The sequence below is a fragment of the Hyaena hyaena genome, unplaced genomic scaffold, assembly GCF_003009895.1.
Source record: "Hyaena hyaena isolate Hyena2069 unplaced genomic scaffold, ASM300989v1 scaffold_12, whole genome shotgun sequence".
Classification (NCBI taxonomy): Eukaryota; Metazoa; Chordata; class Mammalia; order Carnivora; family Hyaenidae; genus Hyaena; species Hyaena hyaena.
In genome coordinates this window covers 6,511,633-6,529,967 of record NW_024080644.1, presented here as the reverse complement: position 1 = coordinate 6,529,967, position 18,335 = coordinate 6,511,633, and the positions used below count along the sequence as shown (strand labels likewise).

The window sequence follows — 18,335 nt, the reverse complement described above, 5'->3', positions numbered from 1 at the left end:
CTGTTAAAGTCACTTAACTCATTAAGAAACTGAGTCATAAAGAGTTTGAGCAGCTTGCCCCAGGGAATTCTAACCCAATTTGTAAGGCGTCAGAGCCTACACACTTAGCAAGTGTGCCCTGGAGTATGATACATTCAATAAAGGTGAAATCTGAAAACCTATTAAGTAAATCAAAAAGTAAGGCAGTATGATTTGTTATAGCTAATATGCTAAATAAAAACTGTTATATGAATCATTGACTCTAATTGAAGGGTACAGATGTGGGTGTGTACCCCAATATGAACTTTTTATCATTTGATAGTAAGTTGAGAAGATATTGCCTAATGCATTCGCAGTGAATCATTTTATCATTGAATTTTCTAACACTCATTTTAATGAAGTCTTTACTGGTATAATGTTGCAGAGATATGCACACCTACTCGATAAAGATTCTCCATCAAATTCTGATTGGCTTTTTATTGAAGGAATGGAAGAAACTTCATGTATAACAGCTTACTTATCTATGTTATTGCCTGTAAAGTAACCCTCACAACAAATTCATGAGCTCAGAACCTTTAGTTTCATTTTATGGATAAAAACATGTTTCAGAGATCTTGTAGAACATACCCATGATTTAATAGCTCAGGAATTGTAGTGCCAAGATTTCAAATTAGAAATTTCTAACTGCAAAGGCCATGCTTTTCTGACAGTATTACATTATGCATATATTTATATGAATATACATATATATGCATATATGTGAATAGATAGATAAGCAGATAGAGAATCTGGTCTTTTCATATCTACGCCTTTTCTTAGCATTACCTTTGGCTTGGTTCAGATTCCCGTGTTGGCAAATCCTAGTGTATAGACAGCAACTCTAACGAATAGAGATTGAAGGCTGTGCAAAATAGTGTCAGCTCATAACCAAGCAGTGATTTCATTTCAGAAAATTGACTGAGAAGAAATTACTTCTGTTAGTGATGTTCTTCTTATATTCAACCGTGAGCACCATATTTAATAATTCCAAAAATTTCACTGTAGAAATATCTTAAATGGTTTACACATCTTTGTTTATCCTGAAGCTGAGCATTGTCCATTCTCTAAAAACTCTCATATGCCATAATAATTGCCTCGTTAAAAAAAATTAATTCAATTCAAAAAACCATATCAGCCTTTATGGTTTTTTTCTTGACATTTTAAGTGGAATGGACATTTAGACTTAAAAAAAACTTTTTAGGGGTATCAGGGTGATGCAGTCGGTTAAGCATCCCATTTAGGCTCAGGTCATGATCTCACAGTTTGTGAGTTTGAGCCTCACGTCGGGCTCTTTGCTGTCAGCACAGAGCCTGCTTCAGATCCTCTGTCCCCTTCTCTCCCTTTGCCCCTCCCCCATTCACTCTCAAAAATTAATAAAAACCTTAAAAATTTTACTTATATGTATATATTCATATTTATCATATAATATAGATTTAATATATAGATTTTATTATATATAGCATATATAAAATTATGAAATTCAGGTTCAGTAATTTGATAGTTAATTCACAAATGCTTTTTGACCTATTGTGTTCCAATGTGTCATTTGTAGATCAGAGTGACATTTCTGTGAAGAGTGGAGAAAATGTTTTGCTTCCCTACCAAGAAACTGGTTTACCCTCTTCTGCTTCGATTAAATGCAGCGACGCTGAGCCTACAAAGAAAAAACTGTTTGTTGGTAAGTGACAAATCAATAATGTACTGAGCAAACCAAGTTCATAACATGATCTACTTAATATTATTGAGTTGAAAACGTAGGCTTTATCAGGTAAGAAGAAATCCACGAAGAAAACCATGAATTTTTCATTAATTTGAAGTGGGTCATATTGCCTGGGAGCTCTCTCCGGTGATCTGGGATAGAGGTTCTCTTATGGCTTTTGTTCACAGTGTATTTACCTTCTCAGTACTTTTCCCCTAGGTTGGAAGATGTGCCAAGCATTTCCATTTATTAAATAGTTTGGTTGAAAACCCATGTGACCACCAACATGTGTTGTAGTGATATTTAACTAAAATGTTAAATGTCCCGGAGAGCCCCTCTGAATCTGCTGTGACATCCCAAAACCCCTCTCTATGGTTTGGGAACTGTCACACTAGCGGTTTGTCTGTGTATTGAGCTGGATCCGGTAATACCCATCTTAGAAAGAGATGAGCACAGAGAAGTAGATGAATATGCAAATTTGGGATTATCATTTGTAATAAACTATTCAAATATTCTCTTCTCTGGATGTAAGTCATATGGAAAATTTTCCTGTTTCGTGAATGGACCAAACAAAATTAAATATTGTGAGATTTTTCAGGGAGTGTGTGCTTGTGCTGTTGGGTAGATATTTTTGAAAAAAAAAATCATTTTGTTTTCTTGAAAATTTCTCTAACGAGGTGTTTTATTTTATTGAAGTGCTTCTCTTGGATATAAAGTCATTTTGAATATGAAACCAATATTTTGTTTCTATGAGTTTTTTAGCTAAGGTTTAATTCTAATAAATAGAACTGAAGAATTGTCAAAATATTTTACATATTAATTGAAAATGAAGCATTCATTTTGGGGAATGTTTCCCATACCATTATGGCAGGAAGAAAATGTAATGACTTCCTTTGTTGAAATTCATCTATTTTTAAAGTATTTCTTTTAGGTCTTTGAAAACAAATCTATTTTCGTATTTTTAAGATACAGTCCATGGACTCATAGTTTCTTTGAGAACATAGAATAATTTATAGAATGAGCTTTATTTGTCTACATGCAAATTGCACTAGCTGACAGGATGTTTTACTCTATGGTGACATAACCCCTTTTTTTTTACAAACAAATTTGAATTTTAGGAATCGAAATAACACCTGAAAGTTTGAACTCTGGTAAAAGTAAAACGTCACAGAAAGACAAAGAGGGATCTATGAAAAAGGAAGAGAAAAATGAGCAGTTCTTTTCTCTTGAAGAAGGAACAAAGGGATATGACTTCTTTGAAAAGGTCGTTCATGCTGCTCAGACCTGGTTCAGTCTCTTTGGCTGGCCCGAAGGACCCCATTCTCTCTCTATTCCAGAAACTATAAGAAGGTAACAGTTCTGTGTTTCTCTAAATCCCTTGCTTTGTATCATATGATAAAATAAAATCTATTCATTGTGGTTGTCTTAAGTGAAACACAGTGTTAAATGATTTGTTCTACACTGATAAATTATGAGGAGGCTATTCAGAAAAGCAAAAGAGTGCAAATATAGATTCTTTAGTATAGGTGTGATTTTTAGTATCTTCTAAATATCTTATGATTTGAGGTCAGCACTGAAAATCTCTCAACCTCAGTTTACTCATCTGTCCAATGAGAAGGGGTAAACTATGGGTAGGAGAAGCCCTTTTAAATTTAAAAAAGTTTGGAAACTCCTCATGTATAACTAAAGGAAATAACAGCTCTCGATTTAGAGTATGGTCAGGTAGACAGTACATTTACTTTAGTCTTTAACATGCTTTTAGGACTCATCATGTCTAAAGTGGATAAACGGCCTTGGTTTATATCAAGTCATTCGATTGTTAATTTAAACTAGAATTTAGGCTCTGCCCTTGTTGTAACATTGCTGCTGTAGTGGTTCTCACACATTTTCTACCTCCTTTTTCAGAGTTGGGGTGACTTGCTGGTACCACAGGGGCGAGCACTTCATCTCTGTAGCTACAAGGGCCATAGTGGAATTTTTGCCTCTGTAGTTAGGAGTCAGCTACGTTATGCTAAATCTCTAGTTTTCCTGTAAGTTATCTTTTTCAGGTTTTTAAATTAATGGACAGTATCAGCTTCATAGAATGAATTAGTTTATATTTCATCTTTACCTGTGCTGGGAGAAAATTAATACAGCAGATACACTGAAAATGTATAGGCTTGATCATATAATCACCTGACTCCAGGAAAGTTTTTAGAGAAGTTATTCTGTTAATAACATTTTCAGTTTTCTGCTTTGGTGGTTGTTCTGAAAATTGTACCTATTTTGAGTAAATTTTAATGATATATTTTCATTTTAGGGGAAATCATTGATCAGGCATTTACAATTCATTATTTGACAGTAGTGACTTGCTAGTGTTATTGTGTATAAGTTCATAATATCTTCTTCATTTATAATTTTTATTTACTTTTTTAATGTTTTTCATTTTTTATTTTTTTGAGAGAGACAGAGAGAGCACAAGTAAGGGAGGGGCAGAGTGAGAGAGGGGGACACAGAATCTGAAGCCGGCTCCAGTCTCTGAGCTGTCAGCACAGAGCCCAATGTGGGGCTTGAACTCACAAACCACGAGATCATGACCTGAGCCTAAGTTGGATGCTTAACTGACTGAGCCACCTATGTGTCCTCATTTTTGTTGTTTTTTTTAATTGTTTATGATTTTTAATTTTAATTTTCTATTTTCTATATACTTTTACTATAATGATTGCTAAATTGTTGTATAATATGTTATTAGATTTCTGTGGTCGTGAATATTTGCCCATTCACATTAACTTTGGAGCATTTACTTATGTTATTTTGTTCTATATTTTCTTAATGTAAACGATACTGAGATTTAATATATCTGGGGCATCTGGGCTGGCGTCGTGATCTCACAGTTTGTGAGTTTGAGCCCTGCATTGGGCTCTTTGCTGACACCTGGAGCCTACTTTGGATTCTGTGTCTCCCTCTTTCTGTCCCTCTCCTACTCGCTCTCTTTCTCTCTTTCTCTTTCAAAAATGAATATTAAAAAAATTACTTAAAAATCTATTTTATTTTTGGGTGATTTTCTGGTAAGTTTTCTATTTTATATCCCTAGTCATGAGTTACATTGCTGGTCTGGTTGTTCCCTGATGGAGTTGAGTATCTTGCTATTTTGATAAGTGGGGAACAGCTCATGTCATTGGGGAAAGACAGTTCTAGGGGATATGGGCACCTTTCTAGCCCTGTAAAGAAAGCTGCCCTGAACCAAAAAACTTTAAATAAATAAAATTTTTGTCCAAGTAATGATGTTATTTGGTGCTACTTCTTTATTTGTAATCTTTGGATCATGGACCCTCAGCTAAGATGATTCTTTCAAAGTAATACAATGTTGCCAATCTTTGAACCTCCACCTCAATGTTTCCTGCATTACCACATCATCTGGAATCACTCAGTTTTTCTGATGAGGAGTCTGATGTCATATTTTGTGAGTGCCATGTTCCTTCTCTCAGAATTATTTTATGGTTCCCGTTTCCCTGCTGATGTATTCTGCATTTTGTGTAATAAAATCTGAGCACGGGAATATTTTATGTCATTCATTCTATTTGGTATTCATTAGGACCTTTCACTTAGAAAACTCATCTTTCGACTATTCTTCTGTACCTCCTATTTCCTGCCCTCTGTTTTCTCTTTCTCTTAATCTCGTGTTAGAATGATGGAAGCCTTCATGACTGATCCTTTATACCACGTTCAGTTATGTCCTGTGTTATAACTGGACATCTTTTTCTGTATCTGCTTTCGTATGTTTGTAGATCACCTTCATTTGCTCTTCCAGTCTTCTATAAAATTTTTAAGTTGATATTTATAGTTTTGTTATTCCTTCCTTCCTCCCTTCCTCCTTTCCTTCCTTATTAACTTTAATAATAGCATTTTTTATATGTTATGAATGCATGCCTTCTCAAATATCTTTTCCACATATAGCAGTTGAATTAATCATCGCTATTAACATACCATAGGTCACTTCCTCCCTCTGTATCTGCCAGCTTTAATCTTGTTGACTCTCTTATATTCCTTTAGGAAAAATGGTGTCCTCTCCCCCTGTAGCCTACTGCTATGCAGTCCATCATTTTAACTTATTCCTCAGTACAATTCTACCCATTCTTTGTTTTATAGATATTCTTCAGAGTTGTTGGTATACTAATGACTCTTTCCCCAATTTTAGTGTTGTTACAGGTCTCCAGTCTTTCTGACATTGTAGAAATATTGTGAGAGGGAGAGAAGATAAGCACATATGTTCATTTTATTATCCTGAACAGAAAGTTGCTCTTCTTTCTCACAGTTTTCTGTAGTTTTACTCTTCCATTTATCCTAGCTTAATGCCCTGTCATTTCTGTTATTGCTTTCTTTATTGTCGTCTAATAATCCATCTACTGAACTTGCTTTGCAATATGTTTCGTACCTTATTCCTTTAAAAATAATTTTGCGTTGGTATTTTATTAATGATAATGGTTTATATGTATTAGACTCTATGAACAAGGCATAATTATATGTGCTTTGTGGGAATTCATTCATTTATTCTTTATAATGACCCTGTGAGGTTGGTACTTTACATACCTCATTTTACTGATGAGAAACTGAGGCAAAGAGAGAATAAGCAACTTTCTCAAAGTCACTCAGCTGATAAACAGTAGAGCCAGGATTTGAACACACCCATTCTACCCGTAGTGCCAGTACTTTTAAGCACCCTTCCACTTTCCGTTTATTACAGGATCACATTAAGATTTAGGAAACTTTATGGGGCGCCTGGGTGGCTCACTTGTTTAAGTGTTGGGCTCCACACTGGGCGTGAACCCAAATGAAATAAATAAATAAGATTTAGGAAACTTTAACACTTGAAAGACATGAGCTCCACCATTTGGTATTTTTGTCTTTAGCTTTAGGCTGAACAGTATATGTACCTATGGTTAGGTGTATCAGTTCAAGAAGATGAAGAATACAGGAGTCTAGAACTGAGGAGAGGAGAGTTATGTAACCCTAATGTATACAGGCTAAATCTAGGATTTCAGACCAAATGAAGCTCAAAGTCCTGGGCAAGCCATGAATTCTACTATAGTCAGCCATGTTAACAGGGAAAGTGGAATTGCCTGGCCTCATATGCAAGAACCCCCCAGCTGGAAAGTCATCTACTATAGGATGTATAACCTGGAAGTCTAGAATTTTTGTGAATTATGGTGTGGATATCAAAAAGTTTTTGTTTTCCTTTAGCATTATTGAATATTTTTGGCATATTTATGCATCACCTTTCCTGAACCTGAAGATACGGGTTGTCAGTAATCCTGCTTTATTGGTGTATTATCTCAGGTAATTTCACTCTTTACAAACACCCATTTGTAGCAGACAGGCAATAGGGCCCATTTCATTTGTTGATTTGGGAGATATTCAGGTGGAATAGCAGAAACCAATTATTTGAGGAGATTACCTGTATTGATTAGTAGTCTGGTTTCAGTTCTTCGAGGCCCTTAGATATTATTTATTTTCAACTGTTCCCCAAATCACCAAAAGATGGATATAGCTATTGCAAACTATAAGAGAGAGCACAATTTATGTTTCAGAAATCATCAGAGGAAATGTACTAAACATCATACATAGTCCCCTCACTTCAAGTTGGATGAATTGTGGGAATTCATATTTCTTTCCATATACTACTGAGGAAGATCTCTACACAACTAACCACAGAAACATTTAAATCATGGACATTTAAATCGTGGAAATTTCAGTGCCTCTGGAAGAAGTGATTGCAGTACATCTCAGTGCCATACACCAAGAGCACATCTGGGAATGGCTGTCAGGAAGCTTAGACGAAAGGGTTCAAATAGTTTCAAAGCTAAAATTCCATTGTAGAAGTTCTCATTTAGTGTAAATATATAGAATCTCATGGGAAATCGAAATAAGTGGAATGTTCTACCGTTTATAATGAGAACATGCCAGATAAAATATTTTCTCAGTGCCTCTGTGTCCTCGTTTGTAAAAAGGAGGTAATGATAATACCTACCTTGTAGGATTATTGTGACATTTAAAAGAGTTAATACCTTTATTAAAACAGGACTTGGGTCATAGTAAGTATTCAGCAAATGTTAGCTCTTAATATTAAATTGAATTAAGATTCTGTTTTAGTGTTATGTATTTCTGATTTCATTTGTTGTATTCACCATCTCTTCTATTTGGCAGTGAAAGGTAAATTTATGTCCCATCTTTTCCAAGCACTTACCAAATGATATTTTATTAAAAATATTTCTCCTCTCCTTGCACAGGATTTTTTGACAGCTTAGTACAGGAACTTCTGATGTTTACTAAAAAGCATGTGTGTGTGTGTGTGTGTGTATGGTATGGTTTTCTCTTTGCCACTTTGAGCTGCTGGCAAGATCACTGATAAATTTAATAATACAAACATAAAGTTTCACCTCTTTTTCTGGGCAGCCTGCCTATTCTTTCCGCCAGCCGTGTCCAACAAAGTCACAAAAATGTGTCTTTAGACTGAGAGTGTTAGAATGAAAGCTGTTAAATAACTGATGAGAGTTGGCTTCCCTGAGTTCTTTTCACTTCTCCACATCACTCTAAGAATGAGGAATCATTTTACAATTCTTTTCAATAGTTTCCTTCTTTAACCATTTTACTTCTTGTTTGCTGGCGATATTGGTAATTGGCAGGTGGTTTCTTTATCTGAAAAGATAAATCATGGCACAGGTACAGGTACAAGCCTTTGGCTTGTGCATATTTTCTTAAAAAATTTTTTTAATGTTTATTTATTTTTCAGAGAGAGAAAGACAGCACAGGCAAGGGAGGGGCAGAGAGAGAGAGAGAGCGGGAGACACAGAATCCAAAGCAGGCTCCAGACTCTGAGCTGTTTGCACAGAGCCTGATGTGGGGCTCAAACCCACGAGCAAGGAGATCATGACCTGAGCCGAAGTCGGATGTTCAACTGACTAAGCCACCCAGGTGCCCCTGCTTGTGCATATTTTCAATCTCCAAAGTTGGAGGACTCTCACAAGTGAAACAGAAACATAAAATCATTTACCATCTTAATATGTAAATAAGACCAGGAATATTGCTAACAATTAATTATCAAGCTTTTAATTGATACGAAGTTTACATTTATGAGATATGCATACATACAGATATTAAAGAAAATACTGTCGTTTTTGCATCATAATTTGTGCTCTCAATGGGCAATTCAGTTATTGACAAACAACATCACCTTTTCCTTTAACAAACCTGTGGGCAGTACTTTTATAGCTAATTTTGGTCAGTCTTTCTGTGCTAGAGAGCCTTTGATGACCCAAGCTGATTCCTTGTGACTTTTAAAATCATGAAATAAAGCACACATAGAGAAAGGTTCACAAAGCAAGTAAAACCCCTCAATTTACTCCCAGATCAAGCTCCTGCGCACCTATCAATTTGGCAGCACCCCAGAAGCCTCTTATGAACCTCACAATCTACCAAATGTCTGTAACTGTAAGAAATTACTAGCTTGACTTTTATGGTCAATCATTTCTTTTTTATTTTTTTCAGTTTTATCATCTAAGCGTAAATCGTAAACTCCAGAGTTTAAGATCTCTTTACATTTTAATGATTTTTGTCACCATGTAATGTATGGATAGAATTAAAACTATGTGAACATGTATGTAGCTGCCATTTAGACCAGGAACTAGACCATTGCTTGTGTCTCTGAATCCCTGCCACCTCCAATTCCCTTGCACCTCCCAAAATAGTAACCATTACCCTGAATTCTAGGACCAAAGATTAGTTTTGTATGTTGAATTTTATGTAGGAAGACTCATACAGTTTGCATTTTATTGGTAGCATCTGGGTGTTTTTTGTTTTTTTTTTGCTCAATATTACGTTCATGTGATTCATTTTTTTCATTTAAGAGTAGATTAGTAGTAATGCTGTACACTAAGCCATTGTCTGAATATTCTATAATCTCATCATTCTGTTTATAGATATTTCACTGGCTTTTGGAGTTTTCTATAATGAATGATGCTACTATAGAAATTTTGACTTTTGTTACATATTTCTGAAAGGCATATATGTTAAAAGTGAAATTGCCTGATCACAAGAAAGAAATATGATCACCTTAAAAAATTTTTTTTTTAAAAAGCAGGTGGGGGGCACCTCGGTGGCTCAGTTGGTTAAGTGTCTGACTCTTGGTTTCGACTCAGGTCATGATCTCATGGTTCGAGAGTTTGAGCTCTGCATTGGGCTTCATGCTGATGGCACAGAGCCTGCTTGGGATTCTCTCTCTCTCTCTCTCTCTCTCTCTGCTCCTCCACCCGCTCATGCTCACGTGCTCTCTGTCTCTCTCTCAAAAAATAATAGAAAAAAAGAAATTTAGAAATATGATCACCTTTAGAAGATACTTCTAAGCAGTTTTCCAGGGTGAGTGTACCAGTTTCAACTCCCACAGGTCATATATGCAAGTTCCACTTGCTCTTTATGCTAAGAAACAATGTCCGCCTTTTCAATATCAGCTCCTTCTGATGTACGTGGTTTGAATTGACATCTTACTGCTCTTGATATTAAGAAAATTTTCACATGTTCTTGGTCATTTGAAAATGTTGTATCATAAAGAGCCTGTTCTTTGTAGTTATTGGGATTCATAGTGATTCTTTGATCTTTGGTTTGATTTTTTATTGTCAAGTTTGGAAAGTTCTCAGCCGATATCCTTTCAATTATGGGACTACCTCATTCTTGTGGGCCCCTCTCCTTTGCTTACTTTTCTGGTATTTTCCATCCTTTTGTCCCTCTGTGTTTTCAGTATGGATACTTTCCTATGGCCTATATTTCATTACATCAATTCTCCCTTCATTTGATTTAGTCTACTGTTAACTGCATCCATTTCTCTCATAATTTTACTTATTGGATTTGTTTATTTATAAATTTTGTCTTTAGTTATATATTTTTTTTTGTTTTTTTTTTTTGTNNNGTTTTATTTATTTCTAGGAGAGAGAGAGAGAGACAGCGTGAGGAGGGGAGGGTCAGAGAGAGAGGGAGTCACAGACTGAAACAGGCTCCAGGCTCTGAGCTGGCAGTCAGCACAGAGCCCGACGCGGGGCTCGAACCCACGAACCGCGACATCATGACCCAAGCGAAAGTCGGACGCTTAACCGACTAAGCCACCCAGGCGCCCCAGTTATATATTTTTTTAATGTTTATTTTTGAGAGAGAGAGAGAGAGAGAGAGAGATTGAAAACACAAGCAAGGGAAGGGCAGAGAGAGAGGGAGACAGATTCCGAAGCTTTTGGTGTCAAAATTCTTTTTTTTTTTTTTTTTAAGTTTATTTATTTATTTTGAGAGAGAGAGAGAATACAAGTGGGGAAGGAACAGAGGGAGGTAGGTGGTGAGAGAGAATCCCAAGTAGGCTGCACAGAGCCCAGTGTGGGACTTGAACTCACAAACCACGAGATCATGATCCAAACCAAAATCGGGAGTCAGATGTTTAACCAACTGAGCCACCCAGATGCCCCAATGACTACATTCTTAATCTTAATTATAGTACATGTAATTACTTTAAAATTTGTGTCTTGGCCACCTGGGTGGCTCTGTTGGTTGAACTTGCAACTCTTGATTCTGGCTCACAAAATGATCCCAGGGTCATAGGATAGAGTTCACACTGCATGTGGAGCCTGCTTAAGATTCTTTCTCACCCTCTGCCCCTATCCCCCCCCGTTTTTAAATTTAAATTTAATTTAAATTTTTCTAAAATTAAATAAAAATAAATACAATCTGTGTCTTAAAACTATAATCTGGGGGCACCTAGGTGGCTCATTTGGTTAAGCTTCCAAATCTTGATTTCAGCTCAGGTCCTGATCTCATGGTTTGTGGGTTTGAGCCCTGTGTCCGGCTCTGCTCTGACAGTGTGGGACCTGCTTGGGATTTTCTCTCTCCCTCTTTCTCTGTCCCTCCCCCACTTGCACTTGTGTGTGTGAGTGCGTGCACGCGTGCGTAGATGCTCTCTCTCTCAAATAAATACATAAAAAAATAGCAAAACTATAGTCTGTGGGGCCCCTTTGTGTCTGTTTATATTATCTGTTTTGTTTCTTTCTCTTTTTATTCAACTTGTTGCTTTTTCTCTTTCTTTAGTTATAGTCTGGTTATGTTTTATTTCTGTTTAGATCATTTATCTTTTTCATAATTTTTTATAGCAATGTTTTAGGATGTTCATTTTTTCCCATATTTGTTTGCTTTGTTGGTAACTAGCTCTATTATATACATTTCTTATGAGGAACTCGAGAAACAGAGAAGTAACTTTCATAAAGCCGTAGAGTAAGAAAGAGCCAGAGTTTGAGTAGTAGCCGCCAAACCCTTACATAAATCAATGTACTTTCTCCTGTAATATGCACTACAGACCTACTAACTACAAAACTGGGGACCTGACATTCAAAATGTTCCCTTGGGCATTTTTTATTTCTCAGTCTAAGTTAGTAATACATTTTGATGTCTAGCCAACAAATAGTATTAGATAATTCATAAACTATAGACAATAGGAATTGGTTGGGTTTATTTTACTCCATTTAAAAATCAGCATGTAATATAACTCACTCAAGTGAAGCATGTGTCAGGTAATAGAGACTGCACTGTCACAGAAAGAACAGAGACATGTATAGGGACAGTAGCTCTCTGGGTTTATCTTTAAAATGTGAAAAAAAAATGTGAATCTCCACTTAATGAGGCCACTTTGCGTGATGTGCCCTTTTAATGATTAAAATGTAAAATTGAAAAAATATGTATACCTTTGTTTTTGTCTATATGTGTGCTGAATGTTTGACATCTGTTTTGAAAACTATTATAGGCATTATTATCTTAAAAAATTTTTTAATGTTTATTTATTTTTGAAGGAGAGGGAGACAGAGTGTGAGTGGGAGAGGGGCAGAGAGAGAGGGAGACACAGACTCTGAAGCAAGGTCCAGCCTCTGAGCTGTTGGCACAGAGCCTGATGCAGGGCTTGAAGTCACGAGCCGTGAGATCATGACCTGAGCTGAAATCAGGTGCTTAACCGACTGAGACACCCAGTTGCCCCTATTATTTTTAATTTAAATGGTATAAAATTTGAATTCAGTGAATTTGGATAACTTTGCAGTCAGCTACTAGTTGATGGGTCCAGAACTTAATGTCAATACTGTTTCTCCGAAATACTTAGATTTTCTAATCACAGTCCAATCTTCCAGACTTGACAATTGCAACATTAGATAATGATGTGTTTTTAAAAGAAGATAATGGAACCTTCAGGGGTTATCAAAACATCTAATGTTTACTAACATATGGTAGCTGAATAAGGTACACTTGGTAATTCCTTATTTGATTTTATGGTTTTTTTAAAATTTATTTCTGAGAGAGAGAGAGAGAGATAGAGAGAGCGAGCGAGCGAGCATGAACAGGGGAGGGTCAGAGAGAGAGGGAGATACAGAATCTGAAACAGGCTCCAGGCTGTGAGCTAGCTGTCAGTACAGAGCCTGACATGGGGCTCGAACCCACAAACGGCGAGATCATGACCTGAGCTGAAGTCGGATGCTCAACCGACTGAGCCACCCAGGCGCCCCTCGTTATTTGATTTTCAATAGAATTTTATTTATCATTGGACATTTTTTTCATAACATTTTGAGATTTTTTTAATTTCACATGTGTTTTCTCATAGGGAAGTGTATAAAATACAATTCTACTCATCAACCTCGCCATTCCAAAAATTTTCCAGACTGAATGACTTTTCCAAATATAATAAGACCATTTATGATGTGATACTACACTTGAGTGGAAAATTGCCACCTGGAATTCATTCAAGTCAGTCTTCACCTGCGGATTATACTGAAAGGGTGATTCAGCTTCATTTTCAACATTCTTCACTTCTTGACTTTCTCAAGTAAGAGCATGGATATGCTAATTTAAACATGTAATATTGGCTTGGATAGCTACATAATTAGATGGGCAGATTTTGGTATCATTTGTCTTTTTATAAAATATTTACCAAGTTTCCACTATATGTATACACACACACACACACACACACACACGTAAAATAATAATAGAAAATAGCCATTTCATGAGCTATGGAATTGATAATCTAAAGCAATTATTCTCAAGCTTTATCGTCCATCCAAATCATAATGATAGCATGTTAAGTGGGTTGCTGGCCCTTACCCACAGAGTTTATGATGTTAATTTGCATTTATAACAAGTTTTAAGTAATACTGATTGTTTTCATCCATGACCTCATTTTGAGAATTCTCACATAGATAAATATATAAGTCTGAATAATTTAAAAGGGATGAAGCCAGTAAGTTCACTTCTCAGAATACTGTTCGTGTAAGCTCAAGTTATACTATGCATTTTTAGTCTACAGTGGTAAGTTTTTTAGTACTAAAATAATCAGCAAGTGAAAGTTTCTATAAATGCTTGATAGAAAATATAGGAAAAATACTTGTCATTATAATGTCTGTATTCCTCTGCAGAGATTAAATGGTGAGTGGTCAAGAAATGGAAAAGCAATGTTTGTTAAAAATCTGAGGAAAGTGTTGGTCGATTTATATTATTTTATTTGCCTATACTGGCAGTATCTGTAACCACTGACACATCTGTAAGCAGTGTTACTGTTCCATCTAACCTTGTTCCTGTACCACTAAAATTGCAATTTGTTACTTGCAGTTATTTATGCAATAGGGCTCATATGTTTTGAAATCTATTACTTTGTTTTTAAATTGGTGCTTATATGTGTATGGAATCTACTCCATGTTGGCCAGAAATATTCACCTACCTTTGCAGGAGTGGGGATGGAGGGTAACAAGAGGAATCTCATACGAGGAATGCAAAGGAAATATTTGGTGTTCAGGGTTGTTTTTTGTTTTGTTTTCTTTTCCAAATTATAATTTTTGAGTGCCCGGCAATATTATGGTCTTGAAAGTTAGACATAGTATAGACAGACAGGAGGGGATGGCTGAGTAGGAGGACCCTGGGCTCTCCTGGTCCCACCAACACAACTAGATAACTATCAAATCATCCTCAGTACTCCAGAAATCGACCTGAAGACTGACAGAACTCCACAACTAAAGGGAGAGAGGAGGCCACATTGAAGAAGGTGGCAAGAGTGGAGAGATGGTTTAGGGGAGAAACAGATCCTGGCTGCTGCAGAGGGGAGGGGGCCGTGGTCACTGAGAAGGGTGGGAGCCAGCAGAGCACACAGGGAAACATACAAGGAGAATGTTTTCCCTTAACCATTGGTTGGAAAATGAGAGGAGCTGAATTTCGGAGCAAAATTTCATGAGTTCTTGCCACCAACAGACTTAAACCCTGCAGTTTCTTTCTTTCTTTCTTTTCTTTCTTTCTTAGAGAACATGAGCAGGGGAGGGGCAGAGAGAGGGAGGGAGATACAGAATCCAAAGCAGGCTCCAGACTCTGAGCTGTCAGCACAGAGCCTGACACAGGACTCAAACCCACCAACAGCGAGATCATGGCCTGAGCCAAAGTCAGACACCCAACCGACTGAGACTCCCAAGTGCCCCTGAAACCCTGGAGTTTTAAAGGTCAGCAGGCTTGGCTGTGATAGAGCCTGGAGGGCACTGTGCTGTGTTAGGAGGGAATGCAGGCACACAGTCCCAGGGCATACAGTGTGGACACAGCTGAAGAGTGACCAGGCCACACAGAGGGGAGATCATTTGCTCCACCTCCTCCAGAACTGAAGCCCGGCAAAACTCTGGTCAGGAGATGTGGTATGGGCTGGGGTTTGTGCTGGTCTTCTGGGGGACGGGTTTCCCAGGCTGGGACTGAGGCCAGCTTGACTGAGAAGGGCAGTTCCACTGGAAGGAAGGGGAGGTGGGGCTTAGTGTAAGCAAGTTAGGCAGCCAGTGTCCTTGCTGTGCTGCTTCCCCCACTGGCTCTGTGTTTATGCGGGGGGCGGGGAGGGAAACAGCAATGGCCCGGTCCTTTGTTCCTACAGAGGTGTCTCTGTGAATGCTGCCTGTCAGGGGCATGCTCTAAGAAGAGCAAAGAAGTCACCGAAGGAGACTGATTTAAGACCCAGACATCCTGGGGTGCCTGGATGGCTCATTTGGTTAAGACTCCGACTCTGGCTCAGGTCATGACCTCACGTTCTTGGGTTCAAGCCCCACGTCTGGCTCTGTGCTGATGGCTCCTGGAGCCTGCTTCAGATTCTGTATCTTCCTGTCTCTCTGCCCCTCCTCCTCTAATGCTCTGTCTCTCTCTGTCTCAAAAATAAATAAAACATTCAAAAAATTAAAAAAAGAAATAAGACTCAGGCATCAGGCTGAGTAAATGAGAGGGACTCCACTGAAGAGGCAGAAGGGGAGGAGAAGGCTGGCTCTGAAGTCACAGTATGAATGGCAAATATATGAGGCCTTGGATGTGGCTAAGTCAGTTATAAGGGACCTCTTGGTCCTCAGCGGGGCTAAAAGGAGAGACATGAGATTCTGATCTCAGGCCTCAATGGCAAATGACCACATGGCAGCTAAACCCCAGGCAGAGATAGGGTACATTGCCAAAGAGACTGAGGATCCAGAAAAGTAATCACAACCCTGCTTGTCCAGATACAAGAGTTCCTCTCGCCTACTTCACATAAGCCGAAATATAGAACTGATCCATGTTCTGAGAGGCCTTACACAATTTGGAGATCCTCCCTTAATAAAATATCAAAGTAAAAATACAAAATTGAGATACACAGATATATATATGGCTTTAGAATAGACTTATGAAAGTGAGGAAACCTCATATTGAAGCTTTATTTATTAGATAATATGTCTGCCTCTTCCCAGATGCCATCTTGTACGGGGATGGGGAGGTTTGAAATTGATTGCTTATCCCAAAACACAGGATTACTTGTAAAGAGACTGTTAAGTTTAGAACACATTAAGATATGTGAATATTCAAGTCTGTGTTTTCTTCCTATTCCTCTGCACCCCATCTGGTTGAACAAATGAGAAAGATTATATCACTTAAGGAAAACAGCATAGCTGTGTATAACTTTGTAAATTATCCTCAGTACCACTGACTTATTTATGAGTCAGCCTTCCCCTCCACCCCAATTTATGTGCATGTTGAGGGCAGGAAGCAAATCTCATTCATCTGGCCTCTCTGACACCCAGCATCCTTGAGAACACAGAATGGAGCCAATGTTCATTAAATATTTATTTATTAACATTGTCTTTCACAGAGCTTTGCTTTTTGAGCTTGTGTGGTAAAAGGAATAAAACTTTGAAGTTGAGTCTCAAGGTAGTCATAGAAGAATGGACAAAGTTGTATGTGGTATGAAAAATTAGGGATAAGAGAAGGAAATGTAAAGCATTTCCATTCCGGGAGAGAAGGTGTAGCTGGTGAGTGAGGATCAAGTTGGAAAAAGGTGGAGTATGTACTATGAAAGTTATACATGGAACTTTATTAATGATACTAATCTATAAATTCTTTAAAATAACTAATTATTAAAGCATTTATTCCCTCATACCCGTATTAGTTTGCTCTGGCTACCATAACAGACTGGAAGGTTTATAAAACAGAAATCTATTTCCTTACAGTTCCAGAGGCTGGAAGTTCAAGATCAAGGTGTCGGTAGATTGGGTGTCTTCTGAGGCCTCTTTGCTTGCCTTGGAGACAGGCAACTCCTCACATGGTTTTGCCTCTGTGTACCTACACCCCTGGTGTCTCTCTGTGTGTCCAAATTTCATCTTGATATAGGGACACCAGTCAGATTGGATTGGGGTCCACCTTATGGCCTCATTTTATCTTAATCATCTCTTTAAAGACCTTAGTTCCAAGTATAGTCTGATTTTGCAGTAATGAGTGTTAGAGTTTCAACATAGGACTTTTGAGGGGACACGGTTCAGCCCATAACAGTGCTATATGTCTTGTAAAAACTATTTTGAAACCAGGTGTTATCATTTGTAATAAATTTCTCCTCACCATATTTGAAATAATATGCTTAATGTTTCTTCTCATTTGTGCCTGTTATGGAATGAATTGGGTCTTCCTCCAATTCATATGTTAGAGCCCTAACCCCCCAGTGCAGCTGCATTTGGAAACAGGACCTTTAAGAATGTACTTATGGTTGGGGCACCTGGGTGGTTCAGTACGTTGAGTGTCCAGCTCTTGAGTTCAGCCTAGGTCATGATCTCATGGTTCATGAGTTTGAGCCCCACATCAGGCTCTGTGCTGACAGTGTTCTTGCTTTCTGCCCCTCCCTCACATGCAAGGGATCTCTCTCTCTCTCTCTCTCTCTCTCTCTCAAAAATAAACATTAAAAAAAAACCCCAATGTTAATTATGTTTAATGGTATCATAAAGGTGGGACCCTAAGCTGTCTGCAAGCCAGGAAGAGAAGGCTTATAAGCAACCAAATTTTCTAACATCTTTTTTTGGGGGTTCTTGTCTCCAGAAATGTGAGAAAAAAATTTTTAGTGTTTAAACTACCCAGCCTGTGGTATTCTGTTATGACAGACTGAGCAGACTAACATAGTGCCTAGTATCCTTTGATATAATTTCATTTATTCATAACTGATAATCATTTATGATGTAATTAACTTTAACTGAAAAAAATCAACTTTTTTGATTATTTCTGTATTATCAAAATAAAACAAGCAGAACAAAACCACTATGTACCTAGCGTTGAA

General features: G+C 37.5%; 1 protein-coding gene across 1 annotated transcript in view; it reads left to right on the top strand.

Moving 5' to 3' along the window:
• CFAP47 (cilia and flagella associated protein 47) overlaps positions 1-18,335 on the top strand; it is a 500,885-nt gene that overhangs the window by 155,053 nt on the left and 327,497 nt on the right. The window contains exons 28-30 of the mRNA XM_039256279.1: positions 1,571-1,696; positions 2,836-3,067; positions 13,365-13,586. Coding sequence (XP_039112210.1) covers positions 1,571-1,696; positions 2,836-3,067; positions 13,365-13,586 — 580 coding nt within the window. The remainder of the gene's footprint in view (positions 1-1,570; positions 1,697-2,835; positions 3,068-13,364; positions 13,587-18,335) is intronic.